This window comes from Giraffa tippelskirchi, chromosome 6 (genome assembly GCF_054371585.1).
Source record: "Giraffa tippelskirchi isolate mGirTip1 chromosome 6, T2T-mGirTip1v1.2.pri, whole genome shotgun sequence".
In the NCBI taxonomy this organism is placed as follows: Eukaryota; Metazoa; Chordata; class Mammalia; order Artiodactyla; family Giraffidae; genus Giraffa; species Giraffa tippelskirchi.
Genome location: NC_137280.1, coordinates 154,098,903 through 154,120,521, shown reverse-complemented (window position 1 = coordinate 154,120,521; position 21,619 = coordinate 154,098,903). Strand labels below are relative to the sequence as shown.

At 36.5% G+C, this 21,619-nt stretch overlaps 1 protein-coding gene across 10 annotated transcripts in view; it reads right to left on the bottom strand.

Annotated features, from left to right (window-relative positions):
- XRCC4 (X-ray repair cross complementing 4) overlaps window positions 1-21,619 on the bottom strand; it is a 376,104-nt gene that overhangs the window by 320,797 nt on the left and 33,688 nt on the right. For all 10 annotated transcript variants that reach the window (XR_014057555.1, XR_014057554.1, XR_014057556.1 and 7 more), the window contains exon 3: window positions 20,808-20,983. Coding sequence is in view for 7 of the 10 variants with exons in the window: in XM_081503924.1 (XP_081360050.1) it covers window positions 20,808-20,983 (176 nt within the window). In the remaining 3 variants the exon portion in view is untranslated. The remainder of the gene's footprint in view (window positions 1-20,807; window positions 20,984-21,619) is intronic.

Here is a 21,619-nt window from a genome sequence, read left to right as displayed (position 1 = left end):
AAGCCGGTTTTAGAAAAGGCAGAGGAACCAGAGATCAAATTGCCAATATCCGCTGGATCATCGAAAAAGCAAGAGAGTTCCAGAAAAACATCTATTTCTGCTTTATTGACTATGCCAAAGCCTTTGACTGTGGGGATCACAATAAACTGTGGAAAATTCTGAAAGAGATGGGAATACCAGACCATCTGACCTGTCTCTTGAGAAACCTGTATGCAGGTCAGGAAGCAACAGTTAGAACTGGACATGGAACAACGGACTGGTTCCAAATAGGAAAAGGAGTACGTCAAGGCTGTATATTGTCACCCTGCTTATTTAACTTATATGCAGAGTACATCATGAGAAACACTGGGCTGGAAGAAACACAAGCTGGAATCAAGATTGCCGGGAGAAATATCAATAACCTCAGATATGCAGACGACACCACCCTTATGGCAGAAAGTGAAGAAGAACTAAAGAGCCTCTTGATGAAGGTGAAGGAGGAGAGTGAAAAAGTTGGCTTAAAGCTCAACGTTCAGAAAACTAAGATCATAGCATCTGGTCCCATCACTCCATGGGAAATAGATGGGGAAACAGTGGAAACAGTGTCAGACTTTACTTTTTTGGGCTCCAGAATCACTGCTGATGGTGACTGCAGCCATGAAATTAAAAGATGCTTACTCCTTGGAAGGAAGGTTATGGCCAACCTAGATAGCATATTTAAAAGCAGAGACATTACTTCGCCAACAAAAGTCTGTCTAGTCAAGGCTATGGTTTTTCCAGTGGTCATGTATGGATGTGAGAGTTGGACAGTGAATAAAGCTGAGCACCACAGAATTGATGCTTTTGAACTGTGGTGTTGGAGAAGACTCTTGAGAGTCCCTTGGACTGCAAGGAGATCCAATCAATCCATCCTAAAAGGGATCAATCCCGGGTGTTCATTGGAAGGTCTGATGTTGAAGCTGAAACTCCAATACTTTGGCCACCTCATGCGAAGGGTTGACTCATTGGAAAAGACCCTAATGCTGGGTAGGATTGGGGGCGGGAGGAGAAGGGGGCGACAGAGGATGAGATGGTTGGATGGCATCACCGACTCGATGAACATGGGTTTGGGTAGACTCCGGGAGTTGGTGATGGACAGGGAGGCCTGGCGTGCTGCAGTTCATGGGGTCGCAGAGAGTCGGACACGACTCAGCAACTGAACTGAACTGAAGTGAACTGAACTGTGGCTCAGCTGGTAAAGAATCTGTCCACAATGGGGTTTGATCCCCAGGTTGGGAAGATCCCCTGGAGAAGGGAAATGCTACCCACTCCAGTATTCTGGCCTGGAGAATTGCATGGACAGTATAGTCCACGGGGTCTCAAAGAGTTGGACACGACTAAGTGACTTTCACTTTCATTTGCCATGGAATTACGGGATCAGATACAATGATCTTAGTTTTTTGAATATCACTGCAACATTTTAAAAGAAATAATACCCACACAAAGGGCTAATGTTTCTAATATATAAAGGAAATGGGCAACACAAGGATGTCATCAACTTAATTTTTAATATATAAATAGTAAAATTTCAAGTACAAAGGACCAAAATCCAGGAAAAAATGAAAAGTATATGAACAGATCATATAGAAAGATAAAAATGATTCATAAACATAAAAAAGGTGTTCAAATTCATTCAAAATTAGAGAAATGAAAACTAACACTGAGATACCCTGTCAGACGAGAAAAAATTCAAAAGTGTAACAATGCATTCTGTTAGTGAACCAGACAATTTTGTATGTTGCCGATGGTAATGCAAACAGGGCCAATTCTTACAGAGGGGAATTTGGCAATATCTAAGAACACAATATCTGCATTTTCTAGCAATTACACATCTGGGAATTTATCCTGAAGATAAACATCCGACAATACAAAAATACACACATAATTCACTGCAGCACTGTCTGAACTGCAAAATACTAGGAGTAACTTAAATGCTCATACACAGGATGGAAGTTAAAAAATTTATATTTCTATACAATGGAATGTGAAATATTTGTAAAAATGAAAGAGGGAAATTATGAATTGACATGGAGCGATTTCTAGGACACATTCTATGTGAAAAAAATCAAAATGCAAAGAAATAGTATTGATGGTGTACTATGCTTCATATAAAGAAAAAATAGAATATAAGAAAATACATGGGCTCATTTGTACAAAAGAAATATGGGACAAATAAACCAGAAACAAATGAGCTTGGTTACCTAGAGGTGCTGCTAGGAATGTAATGAAAAAAGTATAGGAATGGGAAGAGGTTAGCAGGAATGAAGGAGAAGTGGCTCTTTTTTGAATATATCTTGTATATATCTCTGAGTCTTGGCAATCATTCAGATCCCAAAAACTAAATAATGAACGGAAACCAGAATGTGAGTTGAACCCAAAATAGAACAGGAACATTGAAAGGATGGGAAGAAACATAATTAATCTAAGACATTTTAGGAAGCGATATTTTAATTGCATATTGGAAGGATAAAGGCAAAAGGCAAACCGTTCAATATCACAGTAATCCAAGTCTATGACCAACTGCTAATGCTGAAGAAGCTGAAGTTGAATGGTTCTATGAAGACCTACAAGACCTTCTAGAACTAACACCAAAAAAAGATGTCCATTTCATCATAGGAGACTAGAATGCAAAAATAGGAGATCAAGAGATACCTGGAGTAACAGGCAACTTTGGCCTTGGTGTACAAAATGAAGCAGGCCAAAGACTAACATAGTTTTACCAAGAGAAGGCACTGGACATAGCAAACACCCTCTCCAATAACACAAGAGACGACTCTACACATGGACATCACCAGATGGTCAATACCAAAATCAGACTGATTATATTCTTTGCAGCCAAAGTCGGAGAAGCTCTACACAGTCAGCAAAAACAAGACTGGGAGCTGACTGTGGCTCAGATCATGAACTCCTTACTGCCAAATTTAGACCTAAAAGAAAGCGAAGAAAGTGAAGAAAACCACCAGACTATTCAGGTATAACCTAAATCAAACCCCATACAATTATACAGTACTACTATTGTAGCATACTCAGTCACTCATTCATGTCCAACTCTTTGTGACCCCATGGACTGTAGCTAACTAGGCTCCTCTGTCTGTGGGGATTCTCCAGGCACGAATACTGGAGTGAGCTGCCATGCCCTCCTCCAGGGGATCTCCCAAACCCAAGATCAAACCCTGGTTTCCCACATTGCAGGTGGATTCTTTACCATCTGAGCCATCAGGGAAGCCAGAAGTGACAAACAGATTCACAGGATTAGATCTGATAGAGAGAGTGCCTGAAGAACTATGGACAGAAGTTCATGACACTGTACAGGAGGTGGTAATCAAAACCATCCCCAAGAAAAAGAAATTCAAAAATTCAAAATGGTTGGCTGGGGAGGCCTTACAAAAAGCTGAGAAGAGAAGCTAAAGGCAAAGGAGAAAAGGAAAGATACTTATCAGAATGCAGAGTTCCAAAGAATAGCAAGGAGAGATAAGAAAACTTACTTCAATGATCAATGCAGAGAAATAGAGGAAAACAATAGAAGGGGAAAGACTACAGCTCTCTTTAAGAATATTAGAGATACCAAGGGACCATTGCATGCAAAGATGGGCACAATACAGAATGGAAATGGTATGGACCTAACAGAAGCAGAATATTTTAAGAAGAGGTGGTAAGAATACACAAAGAACTATGCAAAAAAGATCTTAGGACCCAACCTCAACAGTGTGATCACCCTCCTAGCCAAACATCCTGGAATGTAAAGTCAAGTGCGCCTTAGGAAACACCCCTACAAACAAAGCTAGTGGAGGTAACAGAATTCTACCTGAGCTATTTCTATGGCTGGACCATAGAAAAAGCAATAGAATTCCAGAAAAACATCTACTTTTGCTTCACTGACTACACTAAAGTCTTTAACTGTGTGGATCACAACAAACTGTGGAAAATTCTTCAAGAGATGGGAATACCAGACCACCTCACTTGCCTCCTGAGAAAACTGTATGCAGGCCAAAAACAACAGTTAGAACTGGACATGGAACAATGGACTGGTTCAAAATTGGGAAAGGAGTATGTCAAGGCTGTATATTGTCACCCTGGTTATTTAACTTATATGCAGAGTACATCATGCAAAATGCTGGGCTAGATGAAGGACAAGCTGGAATCAAGATTGCCAGAAGAAATATCAATAACATCAGACATGCAGATGACATCATCCTTATGGCAGAAAGTGTAGAGGAACTAAAGAGCCTCTTGATGAAAGTGAAAGAGGAGAGTTAAAAAGCCTGCCTAAACTCAACATTCAAAAAACTAAGATCATGGCATCCAGTCCCATCACTTCATGGCAAATAGATGGGGAAACAGTGGAAACAGTGACAGACTTTATTTTGGGGGGCTTCAAAATCACTGCAGATATGAAATTAAAAGATGCTTGCTCCTTGGAAGAAAAGCTATGACAAACCTACACAGCATATTGAAAATCAGAGACATTACTTTACCAACAAATGTCCGTCTAGTCAAAGCTATGGTTTTTCCAGTAATCATGTATGGATGTGAGAGTTGGACCATAAAGAAGGCTGTATGTCGAGGAATTGATGCTTTTGAACTGTGGTTTTGGAGAAGACTCTTGAGAGTCCCTTGGACTGCAATGAGATCAAATCAATCAATCTAGAAGGAAATCAACCCTGAGTATTCATTGAAAGGACTGATGCTGAAGCTGAAGCTCCAATACTTTGGCCACCTGATACAAAAAGCTGACTCACTAGAAAAAGCCCTGATGCAGGGAAAGATTGCAGGCAGTAGGAGAAAGGGACAACAGAGGATGAGATAGTTGGACGGCATCACTGACTCAATGGACATGAGTTTGAGTAGGCTCCAAGAGGTGGTGAAGGATAGGGAGGCCTGGCAGGCTACAGTCTATAGGGTCACAAAGAGTTGGATATGACTGAGTGACCGAACAGCATCAAAAGACAAAAAGAACTACATATGAATAGTGTACTATGTTTAGAAAATTTGTTTTTCACTGGGATATGAGTAAGCAATTCTGAAACTATATGTATACTAGGACTGAATAAATAACTAACATATTGTGAATAATGAAAGCCAGAATTTTCCCTGTCAGAGGAAGTTGCAAATTAAGAAGAGGGGGAAGGCTAAAATAAACTCTGTGACACTGGCCTGAACTAATGGCTTTTAACGTATACACAGATGGAGAAATACAGATGTGTGTACATATATTTATAAGTACACACATGTATTTGCTAGCTCTGCGAGTCAGCAGAAAGGACCTAAAAGCAATAGCACCTCGGTAGCTAGAAGCACATCTAGTACCCAGATATTGATTACAATATTTACTCTTAAATTTAAAAAAAACTATTTATCTTTGGATAAATGGTTGATTGCACAGCCAGGTCAGGAAAGACAAGATGGGTCTTGTGGTACCACAAAGTCAGGAAGGGCTGGAAGTAATGGAGACGTATCTAAAAGGCACAAAAGTTGAGTAAGTTCCCAATGGCAAAATCGATGAGAACAAAATAAATGAGAACAATTTAACCCATAGAATAAAATAAATATACTCATGACAGTACACATGCATATAAATAAATAACTGAAAAAATAAATGGAAGAGAATAAACAGCTTTACCTTATAGCAGAATTCCAATTAATAAAGTAAAGGAATGATGAAACAAGAAATTCACGGCTCGATATATCAGAATAATAGGTATTGGAGACAAAAATCATCAATGCAATGAGAACCTACTGTATAGCTCGAGGGTTTCTATTTCTCTATTCAGTGCTCTTTGGTGACGTGATGGCAAAGAAATTGATAAAAGGAGAGATACGTGTGCATACATATACACACACACATATACATATAGCTGATTCACTTTGCTGTACAGTATAAACTAAAACAACATTGTAAAGCAACTATACTCTAGTAAAAATTAAATTTAAAATGTCATCAATGTGTGCTAAAATTAGTGGGTAAAAGTATGATTAAAATAGGACATTTGTGTACTCTCAAAATTATCTACCCACAAGACACTTAACCACAAAAGGAAAAAATAGCAGTTACAGTTGAAAGAAACCTGGCAGACACTCCTTTAATCAAGTATTCAAAGTTAATATCACCAGTAATAATGCAAATGGGCTCCCAGGTGGTACAGTGGTAAAGAATCTGTCTGCCAATGCAGGAGACTCAGGAGATACAAGTCGATCTCTGGGTTGGGAAAATCCCCTAGAGAAGGAAATAGCAACCCACTCCAGTATTCTTGCTTGGAAAGTTCCATGGACAGAGAAGCCTAGCAGGCTACAGCCCATGGGGTTACAGAAAGACGGAAACGACTGAGCACATGCACATAATAATCCAGATAGATAATATGTACCTCCTAACATGTTGCACTGAGTAGGATAAAACATCATTTCTTTGAAAAATTCCATAAATTCAACCTAACCATGAGAAAACATCACATTAAATAACCAGTGTTCTTCAAAGTCAAGAGAAACAAAGACTAAAGAACTTTCACAGACTAAAAGATAATAGAGACCATTAAAAGCAATGTGAGACACTTATATTCTGGACCAGAAAAAAACCTTTATGAGCATTATGAACTGAACATTTGTTTCTCCCTAAAATTCATATGTTGAAGCCCTAACCCCTTCTACTATGGTGGTATTGGAGGTGGGGCTTTTGGGAAGTGATTTGTTTAGATGAATTCACAAAGGCAGGACCTCTATGACATGATTAGTAACTTTATAAGAAGAGGAAGAAGTTACACCTAGCTTCTGTCCACCACAAGAGAATACACAAGAAGGCAGTCAACTGAAAGCCAGGTAGCAGGTGCTCACCAAGAACTGAATAGGATGGTTCCTTGACCTTGGACTTCATAGCCACAGAACTGTAAGAAATAAATTCCTCTCATATAAGCCATCCAGTCTTTGGTATTTTGTTACAGAAGCGTGGGCAGACTAAGATAGTAGTAAAACTGGGAAACATCAAATACGATCTGTAGATTACCATGTCAATGTTAACATTCCAATGTTAATAATTGTACCATGATTATGTGTTGCGTCTTGGTTGATTAGGGCTTCCCTGGTGGCAGAGAGGGTAAAGAGTCTGCAGGCAGTGCGGGAGACCAAGGTTGTAACACTGGGTCGGGAAGATCTCCTGGAGAAGGCAATAGCAACCCACTCCAGTACTCTTCCCTGGAAAATCCCACAGATGGAGGAGCGTTACAGTCCATGGGGTTGCAAAGAGTCAGACACAACTGAGCGACTTCACTTTCTTTCTAAGCTTCTGAATATTAGGGAATACAGAGTAAAGGATATGCAGGAATTCTTCTTAGTATTTTTGCCACTTTCTCTATAAGTCTAAAACTAAAGAGTTAAAAAAATAGCTGTCAAAGATATAAAATGACCAAGAAGCATAACAAATTAGTGAAAATACCATTATAATTCACTGTTATGGTTCTAGTCACAATGGGCAAAGCTTCACTATTGCACTGGTTTTGGATCATTTGTAGCCAGAAATATCACATTCTCTCCAGAAGTTGCACACAAAAAAACAATTAGCCTTTAATTGTGTAACAGTATATCTTTTTTTAAAATTATTTTTTTTTGCATACTTTCAGTTTTGAATAAAGATTATACTATGTGGCCAGCTTTCATCAACATATGTTACTATACTAGAAAATTCAACAAAGAAAACGAAGCTTGGATCCTCCAATAAACTTTACCTGAAAGAGTAAACAGTATAACAAAGACATCTGTTTAACACGGCTCTCTGAGGTCAAGGAAATTCTAACTCACTCATACTTTTTAATCTGTACATACAGTGAGAGAAATCAAGATTACAAAAATTGCACTGTCTTATTTAAATTGACGTTATTTATAGTATGCCTTAAATGGTATAGCATGTTTAGTTCAGTTCAGTCACTCAGTCATGTCCGACTCTTTGCGACTCCATGAATCACAGCACACCAGGCCTCCCTATCCATCACCAACTCCCGGAGTCTACCCAAACCCATGTCCATCGAGTCAGTGATGCCATACAACCATCTCATCCTCTGTCGTCTCCTTCTCCTCCTGCCCCCAATCCTACCCAGCATTAGGGTCTTTTCCAATGAGTCAACTCTTCGCATGAGGTGGCCAAAGTATTGGAGTTTCAACTTCAACATCAGTCCTTCCAATGAACACCCAGGATTGATCTCCTTTAGGATGGATTGATTGGATCTCCATGTAGTTCAAGGGACTCTCAAGAGTCTTCTCCAACACCACAGTTCAAAAGCAGCAATTCTGCGGCGTGCAGCTTTCTTCACTGTCCAACTCTCAAATCCATACATGATCACTGGAAAAACCATAGCTTTGACTACACAGACTTTTGTTGGCAAAGTAATGTCTCTGCTTCTAAATATGCTATCTAGGTTGGCCATAGCCTTCCTTCCAAGGAGTAAGTGTCTTTTAATTTTATGGCTGCAATCACCATCTACAGTGATTTTGGAGCCCAAAAAAATAAAGTCTGACACTGTTTCCCCAACTATTTCCCATGAAGTGATGGGACCAGATGCCATGATCTTAGTTTTCTGAACATTGAGCTTTAAGCCAACTTTTTCACTCTCCTCTTTCACTTTCATCAAGAGGCTCTTTAGTTCTTCTTCACTTTCTGCCATAAGGGTGGTGTCATCTGCATATCTGAGGTTATTGATATTTCTCCCGGTAATCTTGATTCCAGCTTGTGCTTCTTCCAGCACAGCATTTCTCATGATGTACTCTGCATATAAGTTAAATAAGCAGGGTGACAATATACAGCCTTGACGTACTCCTTTTCCGATTTGGAACCAGTCTGTTGTTCCATGTCCAGTTCTAACTGTTGCTTCCTGACCTGCATACAGGTTTCTCAAGAGACAGGTCAGATGGTCTGGTATTCCCATCTCTTTCAGAATTTTCCACAGTTTATTGTGATCCACACAGTCAAAGGCTTCGCATAGTTAATAAAGCAGTAATAGATGTTTTTCTGGAACTCTCTTGCTTTTTCAATGATCCAGCGGATATTGGCAATTTGATCTCTGGTTCCTCTGCCTTTTCTAAAACCAGCTTGAACATCTGGAAGTTCACGGTTCACATATTGCTGAAGCCTGGCTTGGAGAACTTTTAGCATTACTTTACTAGCATGTGAGATGACTGCAATTGTGTGGTAGTTCGAGCATTCTTTGGCATTGCCTTTCTTTGGGATCGGAATGAAAACTGACCTTTTCCAGTCCTGTGGCCACTGTTGAGTTTTCCAAATTTGCTGGCATATCGAGTGCAGCACTTTCACAGCATCATCTTTGAGGATTTGAAATAGCTCAACTGGAATTCCATCACTTCCACTAGCTTTGTTCGTAGTGATGCTTTCTAAGGCCCACTTGAATTCATATTCCAGGATGTCTGACTCTAGGTGAGTGATCACACCATTGTGATTATCGGGGTCATGAAGATCTTTTTTGTACAGTTCTTCTGTGTATTCTTGCCACCTCTTCTTAATATCTTCTGCTTCTGTTAGGTCCACACCAGAAATGTCCGTTATCGAGACTATCTTTGCATGAAATGTTCCTTTGGTATCTCTAATTTTCTTGAAGAGAGCTCTAGTCTTTCCCAATCTGTTGTTTTCCTCTATTTCTTTGCATTGATCTCTGAGGAAAGCTTTCTTACCTCTCCTTGCTATTCTTTGGTATAGCTTGAGATGGGATACAATTTGAAACTGGCATAAAAAAATGCCTGCTAAAACAATACGTATAAACTCATTTACAGATAATATCAGAAGTATATGCTGGAGGCCCTTCTGAATACAAGGCATCAACTCAGTGGTCTCTCGGGACAGGCCTCACCCTATACCAATTCACAATTTACAAGGAATTTGTACACACGCATCAATCTTAGTGTCCACAATCATAATCTCTGGGAGTTCTCATTATAAGCCTATTTGAACTATTTTTCATCATTAAAGACAAATGACTTGCTGAATCCCATATAAATAGAAATGGATACAAGACTAAAGACAAGATTTAAAGTTCTTTCCATTATGCCACACTTCCTCTCAACAAAAGGCCACCCCCAAAATAACCAGATTTGCTGGAATTTCAAAGTCAGCTAAGACATGGTCACTGCCTTCAAGGAGTTTACTGTATAACAGAAGAGACAGTCAAGTAGCTAATTAATAACAATGAATATTTATAAAGTACCTATTAAGAGAAGGTTCCTAGAAAAGGTATACACACATACCTATATGCTAATTCATTAAATCAGGTATTAGCACATCTGAGATTGAAATCAGGTAGTCAGGCAGTGTGACAGTAACATGTCCAGAATGGGTTGTATAGGTGCAGCAAGCTATAAACTGTTTTAGTAGTGAAATTTTGAAGTATAAAAGTATAGTCATTAGCTTAACAGCATCAAAACAAACAGGTCACTCAAAAAATGGGAACACCTGAATAGACATTTCTCCAAAGAGGACACACAAATGGCCAACAGGCACATGAAAAGATCTGTGTGCTAAACACTCTAAAATACTGATGAAAGATATCAGTCAGTTCAGTTCAGTCACTCAGTCGTGTCCGACTCCTTGCGACCCCATGAATCACAGCACACCAAGCCTCCCTGTCCATCACCAACTCCCAGAGTTTACCCAAACCCATGTCCATCGAGTCAGTGATGCCATCCAGCCATCTCATGCCCTGTCGTCCCCTTCTCCTCCTGCCCCCAATCCTTCCCAGCATCAGGGTCTTTTCCAATGAGTCAACTCTTCACATGAGGTGGCCAAAGTATTGGAGTTTCAGCTTCAACATCAGACCTTCCAATGAACACCCAGGGCTGATCTCCTTCAGGATGGACTGGTTGGATCTCCCTGCAGTCCAAGGGACTCTCAAGAGTCTTCTCCAACACCACAGTTCAAAAGCATCAATTCTTCGGCGCTCAGCTTTCTTCACCGTCCAACTCTCACATCCATACATGAACAATGGAAAAACCATAGCCCCGATTAGACGGACCTTTGTTGGCAAAGTAATGTCTCTGCTTTTTAATATGTTATCTAGGTTGGTCATAACTTTCCTTCCAAGGAGTAAGTGTATTTTCATTTTATGGCTGCAATCACTATCTAGAGTGATTTTGGAGCCCCCAAAAATAAAGTCTGACCCTGTTTTCATTGTTACCCCATCTATTTCCCATGAAGTGATGGGATGAGATGCCATGATCTTAGTTTTCTGAATGTTGAGTTTTAAGCCAACTTTTTCACTCTCCTCTCTCACTTTCATCAAGAGGCTTTTTAGTTCCTCACTCTCTGCCATAAGGGTGGTGTCATCTGCATATCTGAGGCTATTGATATTTCTCCCGGCAGTCTTGATTCCAGCTTGTGTTTCTTCCAGCCCAGCGTTTCTCATGATGTACTCTGCATATAAGTTAAATAAGCAGGGTGACAATATACAGCCTTGACGTACTCCTTTTCCGATTTGGAACCAGTCTGTTGTTCCATGTCCAGTTCTAATTGTTGCTTCCTGACCTGCATACAGGTTTCTCAAGAGGCAGGTCAGGTGGTCTGGTATTCTCATCTCTTTCAGAATTTTCCGCAGTTTATTGTGATCCACATAGTCAAGGAAAACCTAAAAAAAAATACTGTTTGTGGACTAGAAGACTTAATTGTAGTTTTTTGTAAATAGAATGCTTTCAAAATTTATTTTCAAAGGTACACTAACTAAATTATCTAAAATAATATTGAAAAAAAGAATAAAGTTGGAGCAATCACAAAACCCAGTCTTAAGGTTTATAATGTAGCTACTGTATCTCAGACAGTGTGGTACTGGTGGAAGAATATACACATAGGTTCACGAAACAGAATACAGAGTCAAAAATCAGACCCACACAAGTACAGTCCGTGATATTTAATAAAGGTGCAAAAGCAATTCAACAGAGAAAGGAGAGTCTTTTCAACTAATTTATTAGTTCAATTGGACTTTCATATCCAAGAGAATGAAACTCAAACTGAACAAAAATGAACTCAAAATAGATCATAGATCTATATGTAAAACATGAAACTGTAAAACTTTTTTAAAAGAAAATCTTCATGACCTAGGGTTAGATGAAGTGTCCTTAGACATAACACCAAAAGAATAATCCATAAAAGGAAAAAAAAAAATCCACAAACTGGCCTTTATCAAAAGTAAAAACTTTAGCTCTACAAAAGTTAATCTTGCTCAGTCGTGTCCAACTCTTTGCAAGCCCATGGAATTCTCCAGGCCAGAATACTGGAGTGGGCAGCCTTTCCCTTCTCCAGGGGATCTTCCCAACACAGGGATCAAACTCAGGTCTCCTGCATTGCAGGTGGATTCTTTACCAACTGAGCCACAAGGAAAACCAAAGAATACAGCAATGGGTACTCTATCCCTTCTCCAGGGGATCTTCCCAAACCAGAAATTGAACTGGGGTCTCCTGCACTGCAGGCAGATTCTTTAGCAACTGAGCTCTCAGGGAAGCCCTGATAAGACCCTATTAATAAAATGAACAGACCAGTGATAGACTAGAAGAAGATATTATCAAATCACATATCTGATAAATAAAAACAATCCAGCTAAAAACATGGGTAAAATCTGAAAAGACATTTCACCAAGAACGATTCACAGATGTCAAATAAGCACATGAAGTCAACATCCTTAGCCATTAAGGGCATAGAAACTAAAGCCACAATAAGATACAATAATATGCCTATTAGATGGCTAAAATAAAAATTACTGACAACACCAAGCGTAGAAAGAATACGAATCTTTCATACATTTCAAGTATGAATGTAAAATGGTTCACCCACTTCGGAAAACAGGTTAGCAGTTTATTTGTAAAGGTAAACACATATTTATCATACAATCCTGTATTCACAATCTTATATATCTACCTTAGAGCAGAGATCAGCAAACTCTAATAGGACAAAAGTAAACTTTTTAGTCATTACATACCATATGTCTCTATTGCAGCCATTCCACATTACAGCACAAAAGCAGTCACAGACAATACACAAACGAATGGGCATTTTTATGTCCCAGTAAAATTTCATTTACCAAAACGGGCAGCTGATTTACAGGACATAGTTGCCAGTCTCTGTTCTAGAGAAACGAAGACATATCCACACAGAAACCTATGCATGCATGTTTAAAGCAGCTTTGTAATTGTCAAAAAGTGGAAATAACACAAATGTTCTTAAGTCATTAAATGGATAAACAAACCAGTACAGTCATACAATGGACTACTCAGCAATAAATAAAAATAAATCAGTGATATTTGCAATAACTTGAATGTATCTCAAGGGCATTATACTCAGTGGGGTGAAACAAGCTAATCTCAAAAGGCTACCTACTGTATGATTTTATTAATAAATATTCTCAAAATGTCAAAAGCTCAGTGATGAAGAACAGAAAATAAGTTGCTGAGGGTTACACTGGAGAGTGGAGTATGATTACAAAGGGGTAGTACAAAGGAATGAAGAGGTTTCTTTGTGATAATAGAACAGTTTTGTATCCTGACTATGGTAGTGGTTATATGAATCCATACATGTAAGAAAATTCATTTAACTATAAACACGCAAAAACAAAAAACAAACAAAACAAAAACACAGAAACACATAAAAAAAACAAAAAAAAACAAACAAAAAAAACAAATTACTCATAAAAACTAACAAATTCTGTGTAAGGTCCATAGTTTGGTTAATAATATTGTGCCAATGTCAATTTCCTGTGTTAAATAATATACTATGGCTATATTGTTATCATTGTGGAACCCAGGAGCAAGGTGTACTGAATTCTACGTATTATTTTTGAAACTTTTTGTCAGTCTAAAATTATTTCAAAATAAATTTTAAAAGTTAATTGACTGTTAAAAACAAAAATAATTACAATATATTGTAAAGTTTATCACATATATGGAAGTGAAATCACATGACCAAAATGAGAGGAAAAATGGATGTATGGGGGGTGTGTGTGTGTGTGTGTGTGTGTGTGTGTGTGTGTGTGTGTGTGTGTGTGTGTGTGTAAAATATATGTTGCTATTAGGAGTTTTAAACTATCTCTAAAGCAGTATATCACTTCAAGGTAGACAGTGATAAGGTAAAGATATATGCTATAACCTAACTCTAAGTGAAAGTCGCTCGGTCGTGTCTGACTCTTTGCGACCCCATGGACTATACAGTCCATGGAAATATCTAGGCCAGAATACTCCAGGGGATCTTCCCAACCCAGGGATCGAACCCAGGTCTCCCGCCTTGCAGGCAGATTCTTTACCAGCTGAGCCACAAAGGAAGCTCTGTAAACTCTAAAGCAAGCACTAAAATAGCATGAAAATGAGTTATAAGCCAACCAAAAAGATGAAACTGTATTATAAAAATATATGTAAGTAGTCTAAAAAAAGACACATCAAGTGAAATAAGGAAATAAAGGTGAAACAAAAAGAGACAGCATATTTTAAAACCATCATTAATAAGCATATGAAATATAAATACCTTAAACACCCCAATTAAAATCACAGATTTCCAGACTGGATTAAAAAAGCAAAATCCAAGCATATATTTCTTAAAAGAAATACAATTTAAATAAAGACAAACAGGCAAAAGAAGAAGGATGGAAAAAGATATGTCATGCTAACTCCTATCAAAAGAAAGCTGGAAGTAGATTTTAGATCAAAGAATTTTAACTGTTACAGGGTCATTTCAAAATGATAAAGGGGTCAGATCATCACAGGGACTTGACAAACCTTAACGTTTTGCACTTTATAATGAAGGTTCAAAATACATGAAGCAAGACCTGATTATGCTTCAAGGTACCTACTATAGGGTTACATTTACATAAAACTCTAGAAAACGTTAAGAATAACCTATAGTGATAGAAAACTATAAGTGGTTGTCTGAGGACTAAATCAGGAGATATGGGGGCGGGGAGAAAACTATAGAACTTATAGAAAACTGTAAGTGGCTGCCTAAGGACTAAATCAGGAGATAGGGAGGGGAAGATTACAAAGGTATACAAAAAAACTGTGGGACGAATGAGGATTTGTTCACTAGCTTGATTGTGATGATTGTTTCTGGGTACGTACATATTTTAAAATTTCTCAAACTGTTCACTTTCAATATGTACATTACATCTTAACACAGCTATTTTAAAAATACAACCACAAAAACATTTATATATGAATGTATATAAGTGCTTTAGTCACAATAACCCACAACTGGAAACCACCCACAAACTATTCATCAAAAAGTGGATATGGTATATCCATTCAATGGAATACTATCAAGTAATCAAAAGAAATGAATTGATGAACACAACACATAATGATGAATCTCAAAACCATTATACTATGTAAATAAAGTTATACGAAAGAGTACATACTGTCCAGTTCCATTTACATGAAATTCTAAAACAAGTAAAGCTAATCTACAGTGACAAAGAATAGTTTAGTGGTTGTTTGGAGCCTAGAGAGTAAGCAGGATTGAGAGGAAAGATGGCAGTTGGGGACTGAGTTTAAAGAGGCACAAAGGAACTGCCTAGAGTGATGAAAACTTTGCATCTTACACAGATACACTATATTATATGTACATTACAACTAAATAAAAAAAAAAATTTAATTGACTTTGATAGAGTCTAGATTCCACCCTATCTAACTTACTACCTCCACTTTCCTTAGGAACTTGCTTATGCTTTCAGCACCTGTTTCCTCACATACAAACAGTGACAATGCCAAGGTCACATGATGAAGTGAGAGTCCATGTTAACTGAAAAGTAATAAGCAAATATTAACATTATTAATACTCAAAAGTTCTCTTAGAGCATAGTTTTCACATGCTACTTCAGACTCCTGTTTTCACTAAGCTTTTTTTTTCTGAAAAATCCTGGAATAATTGAAAAAATTAAAATATAATGACTTTGAGATGTTTCTTATAAAAGAAGAAAACATTTTAAATCAAAGCAGAGCAATATAAAACAAGAAAAAGAGAATGAGTTCTCAAAGACAAACTGTATAACTAAAAATTAATAATTTTTAAAGTAATAATTTGAAGTCTTTTCTACGGTTTAACTACAAAACATACTTTGAACAGGATTTCCGCACCACTTACATAACTAATTTAGTTCCCACATTTCAAAAGGTCAAGAATTATAAAGTGTTTAATAAAAAAATGGCAGATGTATACAAATTATCATGGAAATAAATACTACAATTTCTTTTTGAGGCTTTCAAGCAACACATTTGCAACCCATACTCCCACAAACCTGAAATCATTATTTTTGACAAAGTCCTTGGCAGAGTACCACAACAAATGCTCCAATTCTGATATTTCATCTGGAAATATCCATTTGATTTTAAAGTTCCCCAAACCACAGGGACACATGGCAATAATACAGGATTTGGGGCTGCTGTCTTTAAAAAACAACTTTGACTACTTTGGGATAACTTATTTTACTTTATTTTTATATACTTGAGAAATGTACGTTAAATAAATGTAGGGAGGTCCTTTGAACTTAGAATGCATTTTCCACTTAAAAAACAAAAGTTATGACATATAGGAAGATACAGACTAACCTTACTGTACATGCATACCTTACTGTATGTTGCAACATTTTTTAAACAACTGAAACATTATTTGTAATGAAAATACTAGAGAAAGACTCCTGTAACAATAAAAGAGAATCCTTCTAAATGACTGAATGACAGTTCAATCTCTCCTAAACATTAACATGCAGAGATTCCTAACTGTCCCTCAATATCCACCTTCCCGTTTTTACAGAGTAATGAAAACTTCTGGGCATAGGACACAGCTGAAGAGCACACTTCACAGTTCACACTTTGCAGCTAGGTGAAGCCATGTGACTTAGTTTTGGACAATGGATGCTAGCTAAAGTAGTACATGCAACACTAGTGTGAAGGTCATAAAGAAAATGCACATGTGCTCTACTTTCTCTTTTGAGGCACCTTTCCTGCTGCCTGAAAGGTGAGCATAATCATGACCATGAGATAAAAACTCCTTTTTAAAAAGGGAAAAGCAACATGATTACAGAAGCTTGAGCTTCCACATCATAAAACTAATATATTAATCCAGACCTGCCTATTTGGATCATAACATCAGAGAAAAGAATCCGCCATGCTATTTAAGTCATCAAATTTTCAGTCTAACTGTATCCAAAGCCAGTATCTGATAATGGGGGCAAGGGAGAGAAAGGGAAAGAAAATGCAAATTGACTTTATTAAGTTCTTTCTTCTAATTTTAAAGTTTTATTCTATACACAAAATTTAAGATTTTTCTTCTTTTCTAATAGAGACCTAAAGCCAATTTTCATGTTAATGTTTGTAATGTGTGTGTTGATCACGTTTATTATTCCTTCAAATCTCATGGCTTTCCTTTATTAGGACTACTTTTAGAAATGTAAAACTATGGTATGATAGATGACCTGCCATGAATCTAAAGATCACTTCTTTGTTTTTCTGTTTTTAAAAAGGAAATAACTACTAGTTTTTATATTAAAGAAGAACTGGTTCTTTTTGAAATATTGCCTTGTGTTTTATCAGTGAAAGAATTGTCAGGTTCCAAACCAATGAAATATTTAATATGTATAATGTGTAAGTTGATGTTTATATACAGTTTTGTGGGAAGGAATGGGTCCATTATTTTATAATGGACCCATTATAAATTTTATAGTTTTGTAGTTGAGAAAAAGATACACAAACAATCTAAATTATGAGACCGAGGTTATTCTTATCATAAAAATAACTAGGTCTTTTTCTAAATGGCTCATGAATGAAAAAGTTTTCTGAAGGAACAGAACAAATTATGAAATAGAAAAAAGAAGATATTTTTAATTAATATGCAGTATTTTCATGATAAAGTATATACTGCAAAATCAGTATGAACTGGGAAAAGCAGAGGGAAAACAATGACACGAAGTATATGAATAATCTCCTGAGTGGGCAACAGTACTTATAGTTAAGAGATAATGAGTTCTGAATGCTTGTACTATACTATGCTTTCATCCAGAACAGTCTACAGCCAACTGAAGTGTCCTGGTAATGGGGCAGGGAGAGTCCCAGAAGTTTGCACTGTATAGAAAAAAAGAGTTCAACTGGCCATACAACATTTATCCCAATGAGAATTAAGCTAAAATTAAAAATCTATGTCATCTGTAAGGAAAAGTCAACGAGAGCAAAAGCAACCCTGTGAAAATAATGGACCCATTCCCTCCCACAAAACTGTATATAAACATCAACTTACACATTATACATATTAAATATTTCATTGGTTTGGAACCTGACAATTCTTTCACTGATAAAACACGAGGCAATATTTCAAAAAGAACCAGTTCTTCTTTAATATAAAAACTAGTAGTTATTTCCTTTTTAAAAACAGAAAAACAAAGAAAGTTTGATACAAAGGTAAATTCAAATAAGTCTTATGTGACTTGAATCCTCACAATGTTCAAATTATGCAGTGATCTCCAACACAGAATTACACATATAAAACTTCCTGAATTGATGACAACAAATGCCCCCAAATCCTGACTCTACTAGGTGTGAAACTGGTAGCAAATGTACTTAGAACTCATGGAATATTCTTTGGGAGAGTAACCTTATGTCAACAACAGAATTCACTATAACTTTTTAAATTGAATCTACGCTCATTCTTTTCTTGTAAGTATAGGAGGTTATTTTTGGCAACAATCAGATGTCTGTGTCATCAAGGAAAGGATTATGAATACCTTCTACATTTTTAGGTCATCTAAAGCAAAATTAGCCTTGCAAAGTATTCTGCCGTGTTTCCAACTGTCTGCATATTTTTGCTACCATGAATTTACAAGATATTGTCACTCTGAAATTCAATCCACAGAAGCACATCCTAAAGCACTACAAGATTCCCATGGAAGTTTGGCCAAATAAACTTGTGATTTTCATCTGCATCCATGAAGCTGACTGCAGAACCTCATACTGAAAGTTTTACCTCATTCAGACATATCCAAAAATATTTCTCAAGTAAGTCAAGTCAAAAACTCCTCCTCGTCAAACTGTTCTGAGACAGTAGCCTTTGTTTTTTCTCATAGGCAAATTAATAAGCAATGAGGTAGCTATCTAAACTGCACCATAGTGCTCAGAGCATGAGGATTCAGGAAGCCACACTCTTCTGCATTACCAAGAATTTCTTACTCTGTTTCTACTTTTTTAAGAAAACCTGTTGAAAAGTGAGTGTTTCATGGTTTTGGCTCTGATAAAGTTGATTAATTTGGGGGTAGTAAGCAAACTATCTTTCAGGATTATTGTCACAGTTTTTGAGTCTGACACATGCTAAGCCAGTTGTACGGGACTTAAGTCATGATGACTTTCTTCACAAAGGCACCAAGATCAGATGTATCGCCAAGCACGGCAAGTACTCCATTCATGCCCAATGGACCAAATCCTCCTTTTCATCATGTCAAAGATACTAAAACCCTTTCAAATACCCAAAAGGTACCTCTCACACTCTTAATTTGTTATGCATCAGTGTACAGAAAACAGTTGAAAACCAGAAACTGCATGAAATAATGTTAATCATTACACACAAATATTTGTTGAGTGGGAAAAGGCATTACTCCCAATTTGACAATGATCTGCTTCAAAATATTAGACGAAACAGTCAGCAGTCCTATAGTATATAACATCACTGGATTGTATTTAAGCCACAGGAAAGAGTACTTTGTGATAAATAATGAAATTTTACTAGTCATTTCAAACATTACTTACCCTATTTTAAATTATGATTTTTAAGGACCTCAACATATTGAAATTTACATAAATTGGCAGTTGAGTACAATAAGTATATATTTTCTAAATAGAAATAATTACTAAAGCCAGGTTTTCTGCATTATTCTATATAGGATAATATATATTTCAAAGTAATGATTCCATCTGTTGCTTCAAATGTTTCTCTAATTGGTGAAATCCCTTTAATCATTCTGAATTAAAGAGTTTTTTAAAAAGAATTTTTTAAACTCAACTTAGTTCCAGTACAAACTGTCAATAACTGTCTTTAAACTTAATGTAGTAAAGATGTCCCTCTTTTTCTTCTACTATAGATCTAATATCTGATTGATAAACGACTGACAAAAAACAATTCAACCTCTAGTTATACTAACATGAATTAAAATATACAAACAGTAAGTAGTACATTTCTCATAAATAAACCTTGATTTGAACTGATGTATAAATCGAACACAACAAATAGCAGATTCCTTGTTTGTATAGCTTGCAAGCTTTGAAAGGGTGGGTTGAAGGGTATTTCCTTCTATTTTAATACTTCTAATCTTGAAAATGTAAATAAAATACCTTAATTTATAAACATATATCTTACTCTACCTAACTATATCATTTTGTAACTGTAAGTACATTTTAATAAAGAAGAAAACAGGTCATAATTGTTAAATATTCAAAGAAAAATATATTATTTTCTTTCTCAAAAATCAGTATTTCCCCAAATTCATTTCAATCAGCCTTGTCTCATGATCTAAAACTTTTGACGCCATTTTTCAGAGGTGCTTATTCATGTAATTATCTCAATAATACTTAGTTTTAAAGCACTAAAAATGAAATATACTTTCCAATAATTCTTTTTCACAATTCATGAATATAAAGCATTTAATGACTAACTTTGAAGCATTTTTCCAAGTACTTTTCAAACTTTTGTTTCTGAGGTGTTTTGGGAATAATATGCTAGCTACTTATATAATTTCTCCATAAGTACTCCCTGACATTTTACCACTTGTAACATTATGGAAAGATTTACTTACTGAAACATCTTTCAAGTTTTTCTCAAAAGAGAAGTGACGAGACTCTTTAGAAAAATTAAACTTGTATGTGTCAGTTGGTCCTGCTCCTGACACCAATGCTTTTCTCAGTTCATCAACATATTTCTCTTTTTCCATTGCCATGTCATCAGCTTCTTGGGAAATGTCTGATTCACAAACTGTGAGAGAGAGTAATAAAAAGTCTTATTTGAAAATAAATTTCTAAACATAAGAAAAGATATATTTACCTGTTGCTACTAATTTATTATTAAGCAACAGAAATTTAAACAAAAATAAAATCAATGCCCACACCACACATTTTTAAGTCAAATTATACCTCTTAACTGAACTAGCAATTTTTGAGAAATCTCATTAGACTCCTTGCATTCTTTCTCTGTCCTCAGATGAAATCCATAGATTATAAATTACCACAGAAACAACCATCTTGTGTACCTGCTCCAAGGTCACAGCAGAAGAAAGCATTTTCTATAATGATTAATAAACTCAGTATTTCAAAACATCCTTCTTCCTTGACTCAATTATTAACGAGATTAAATAGTCTATAGTCTATTTCTCACTCACATAGGTAGAGTCAAATTAAACTAAAATCGGAGTTTATTCTCATCTCATTATGTGCCAAAAATACAAACAGTAGATGAAGAGAATCTTATTACTTAGAGGAAGAAAGGGAAGGGAGTTAATATTTACTATCTCCTCTATGGCATACATTATATTATATATCTGGCTATCAATTATCTCATCTAGGTATATTTAAAGCTGATGTTTTACTCATCCATAGTGATTTTTACTTCAAC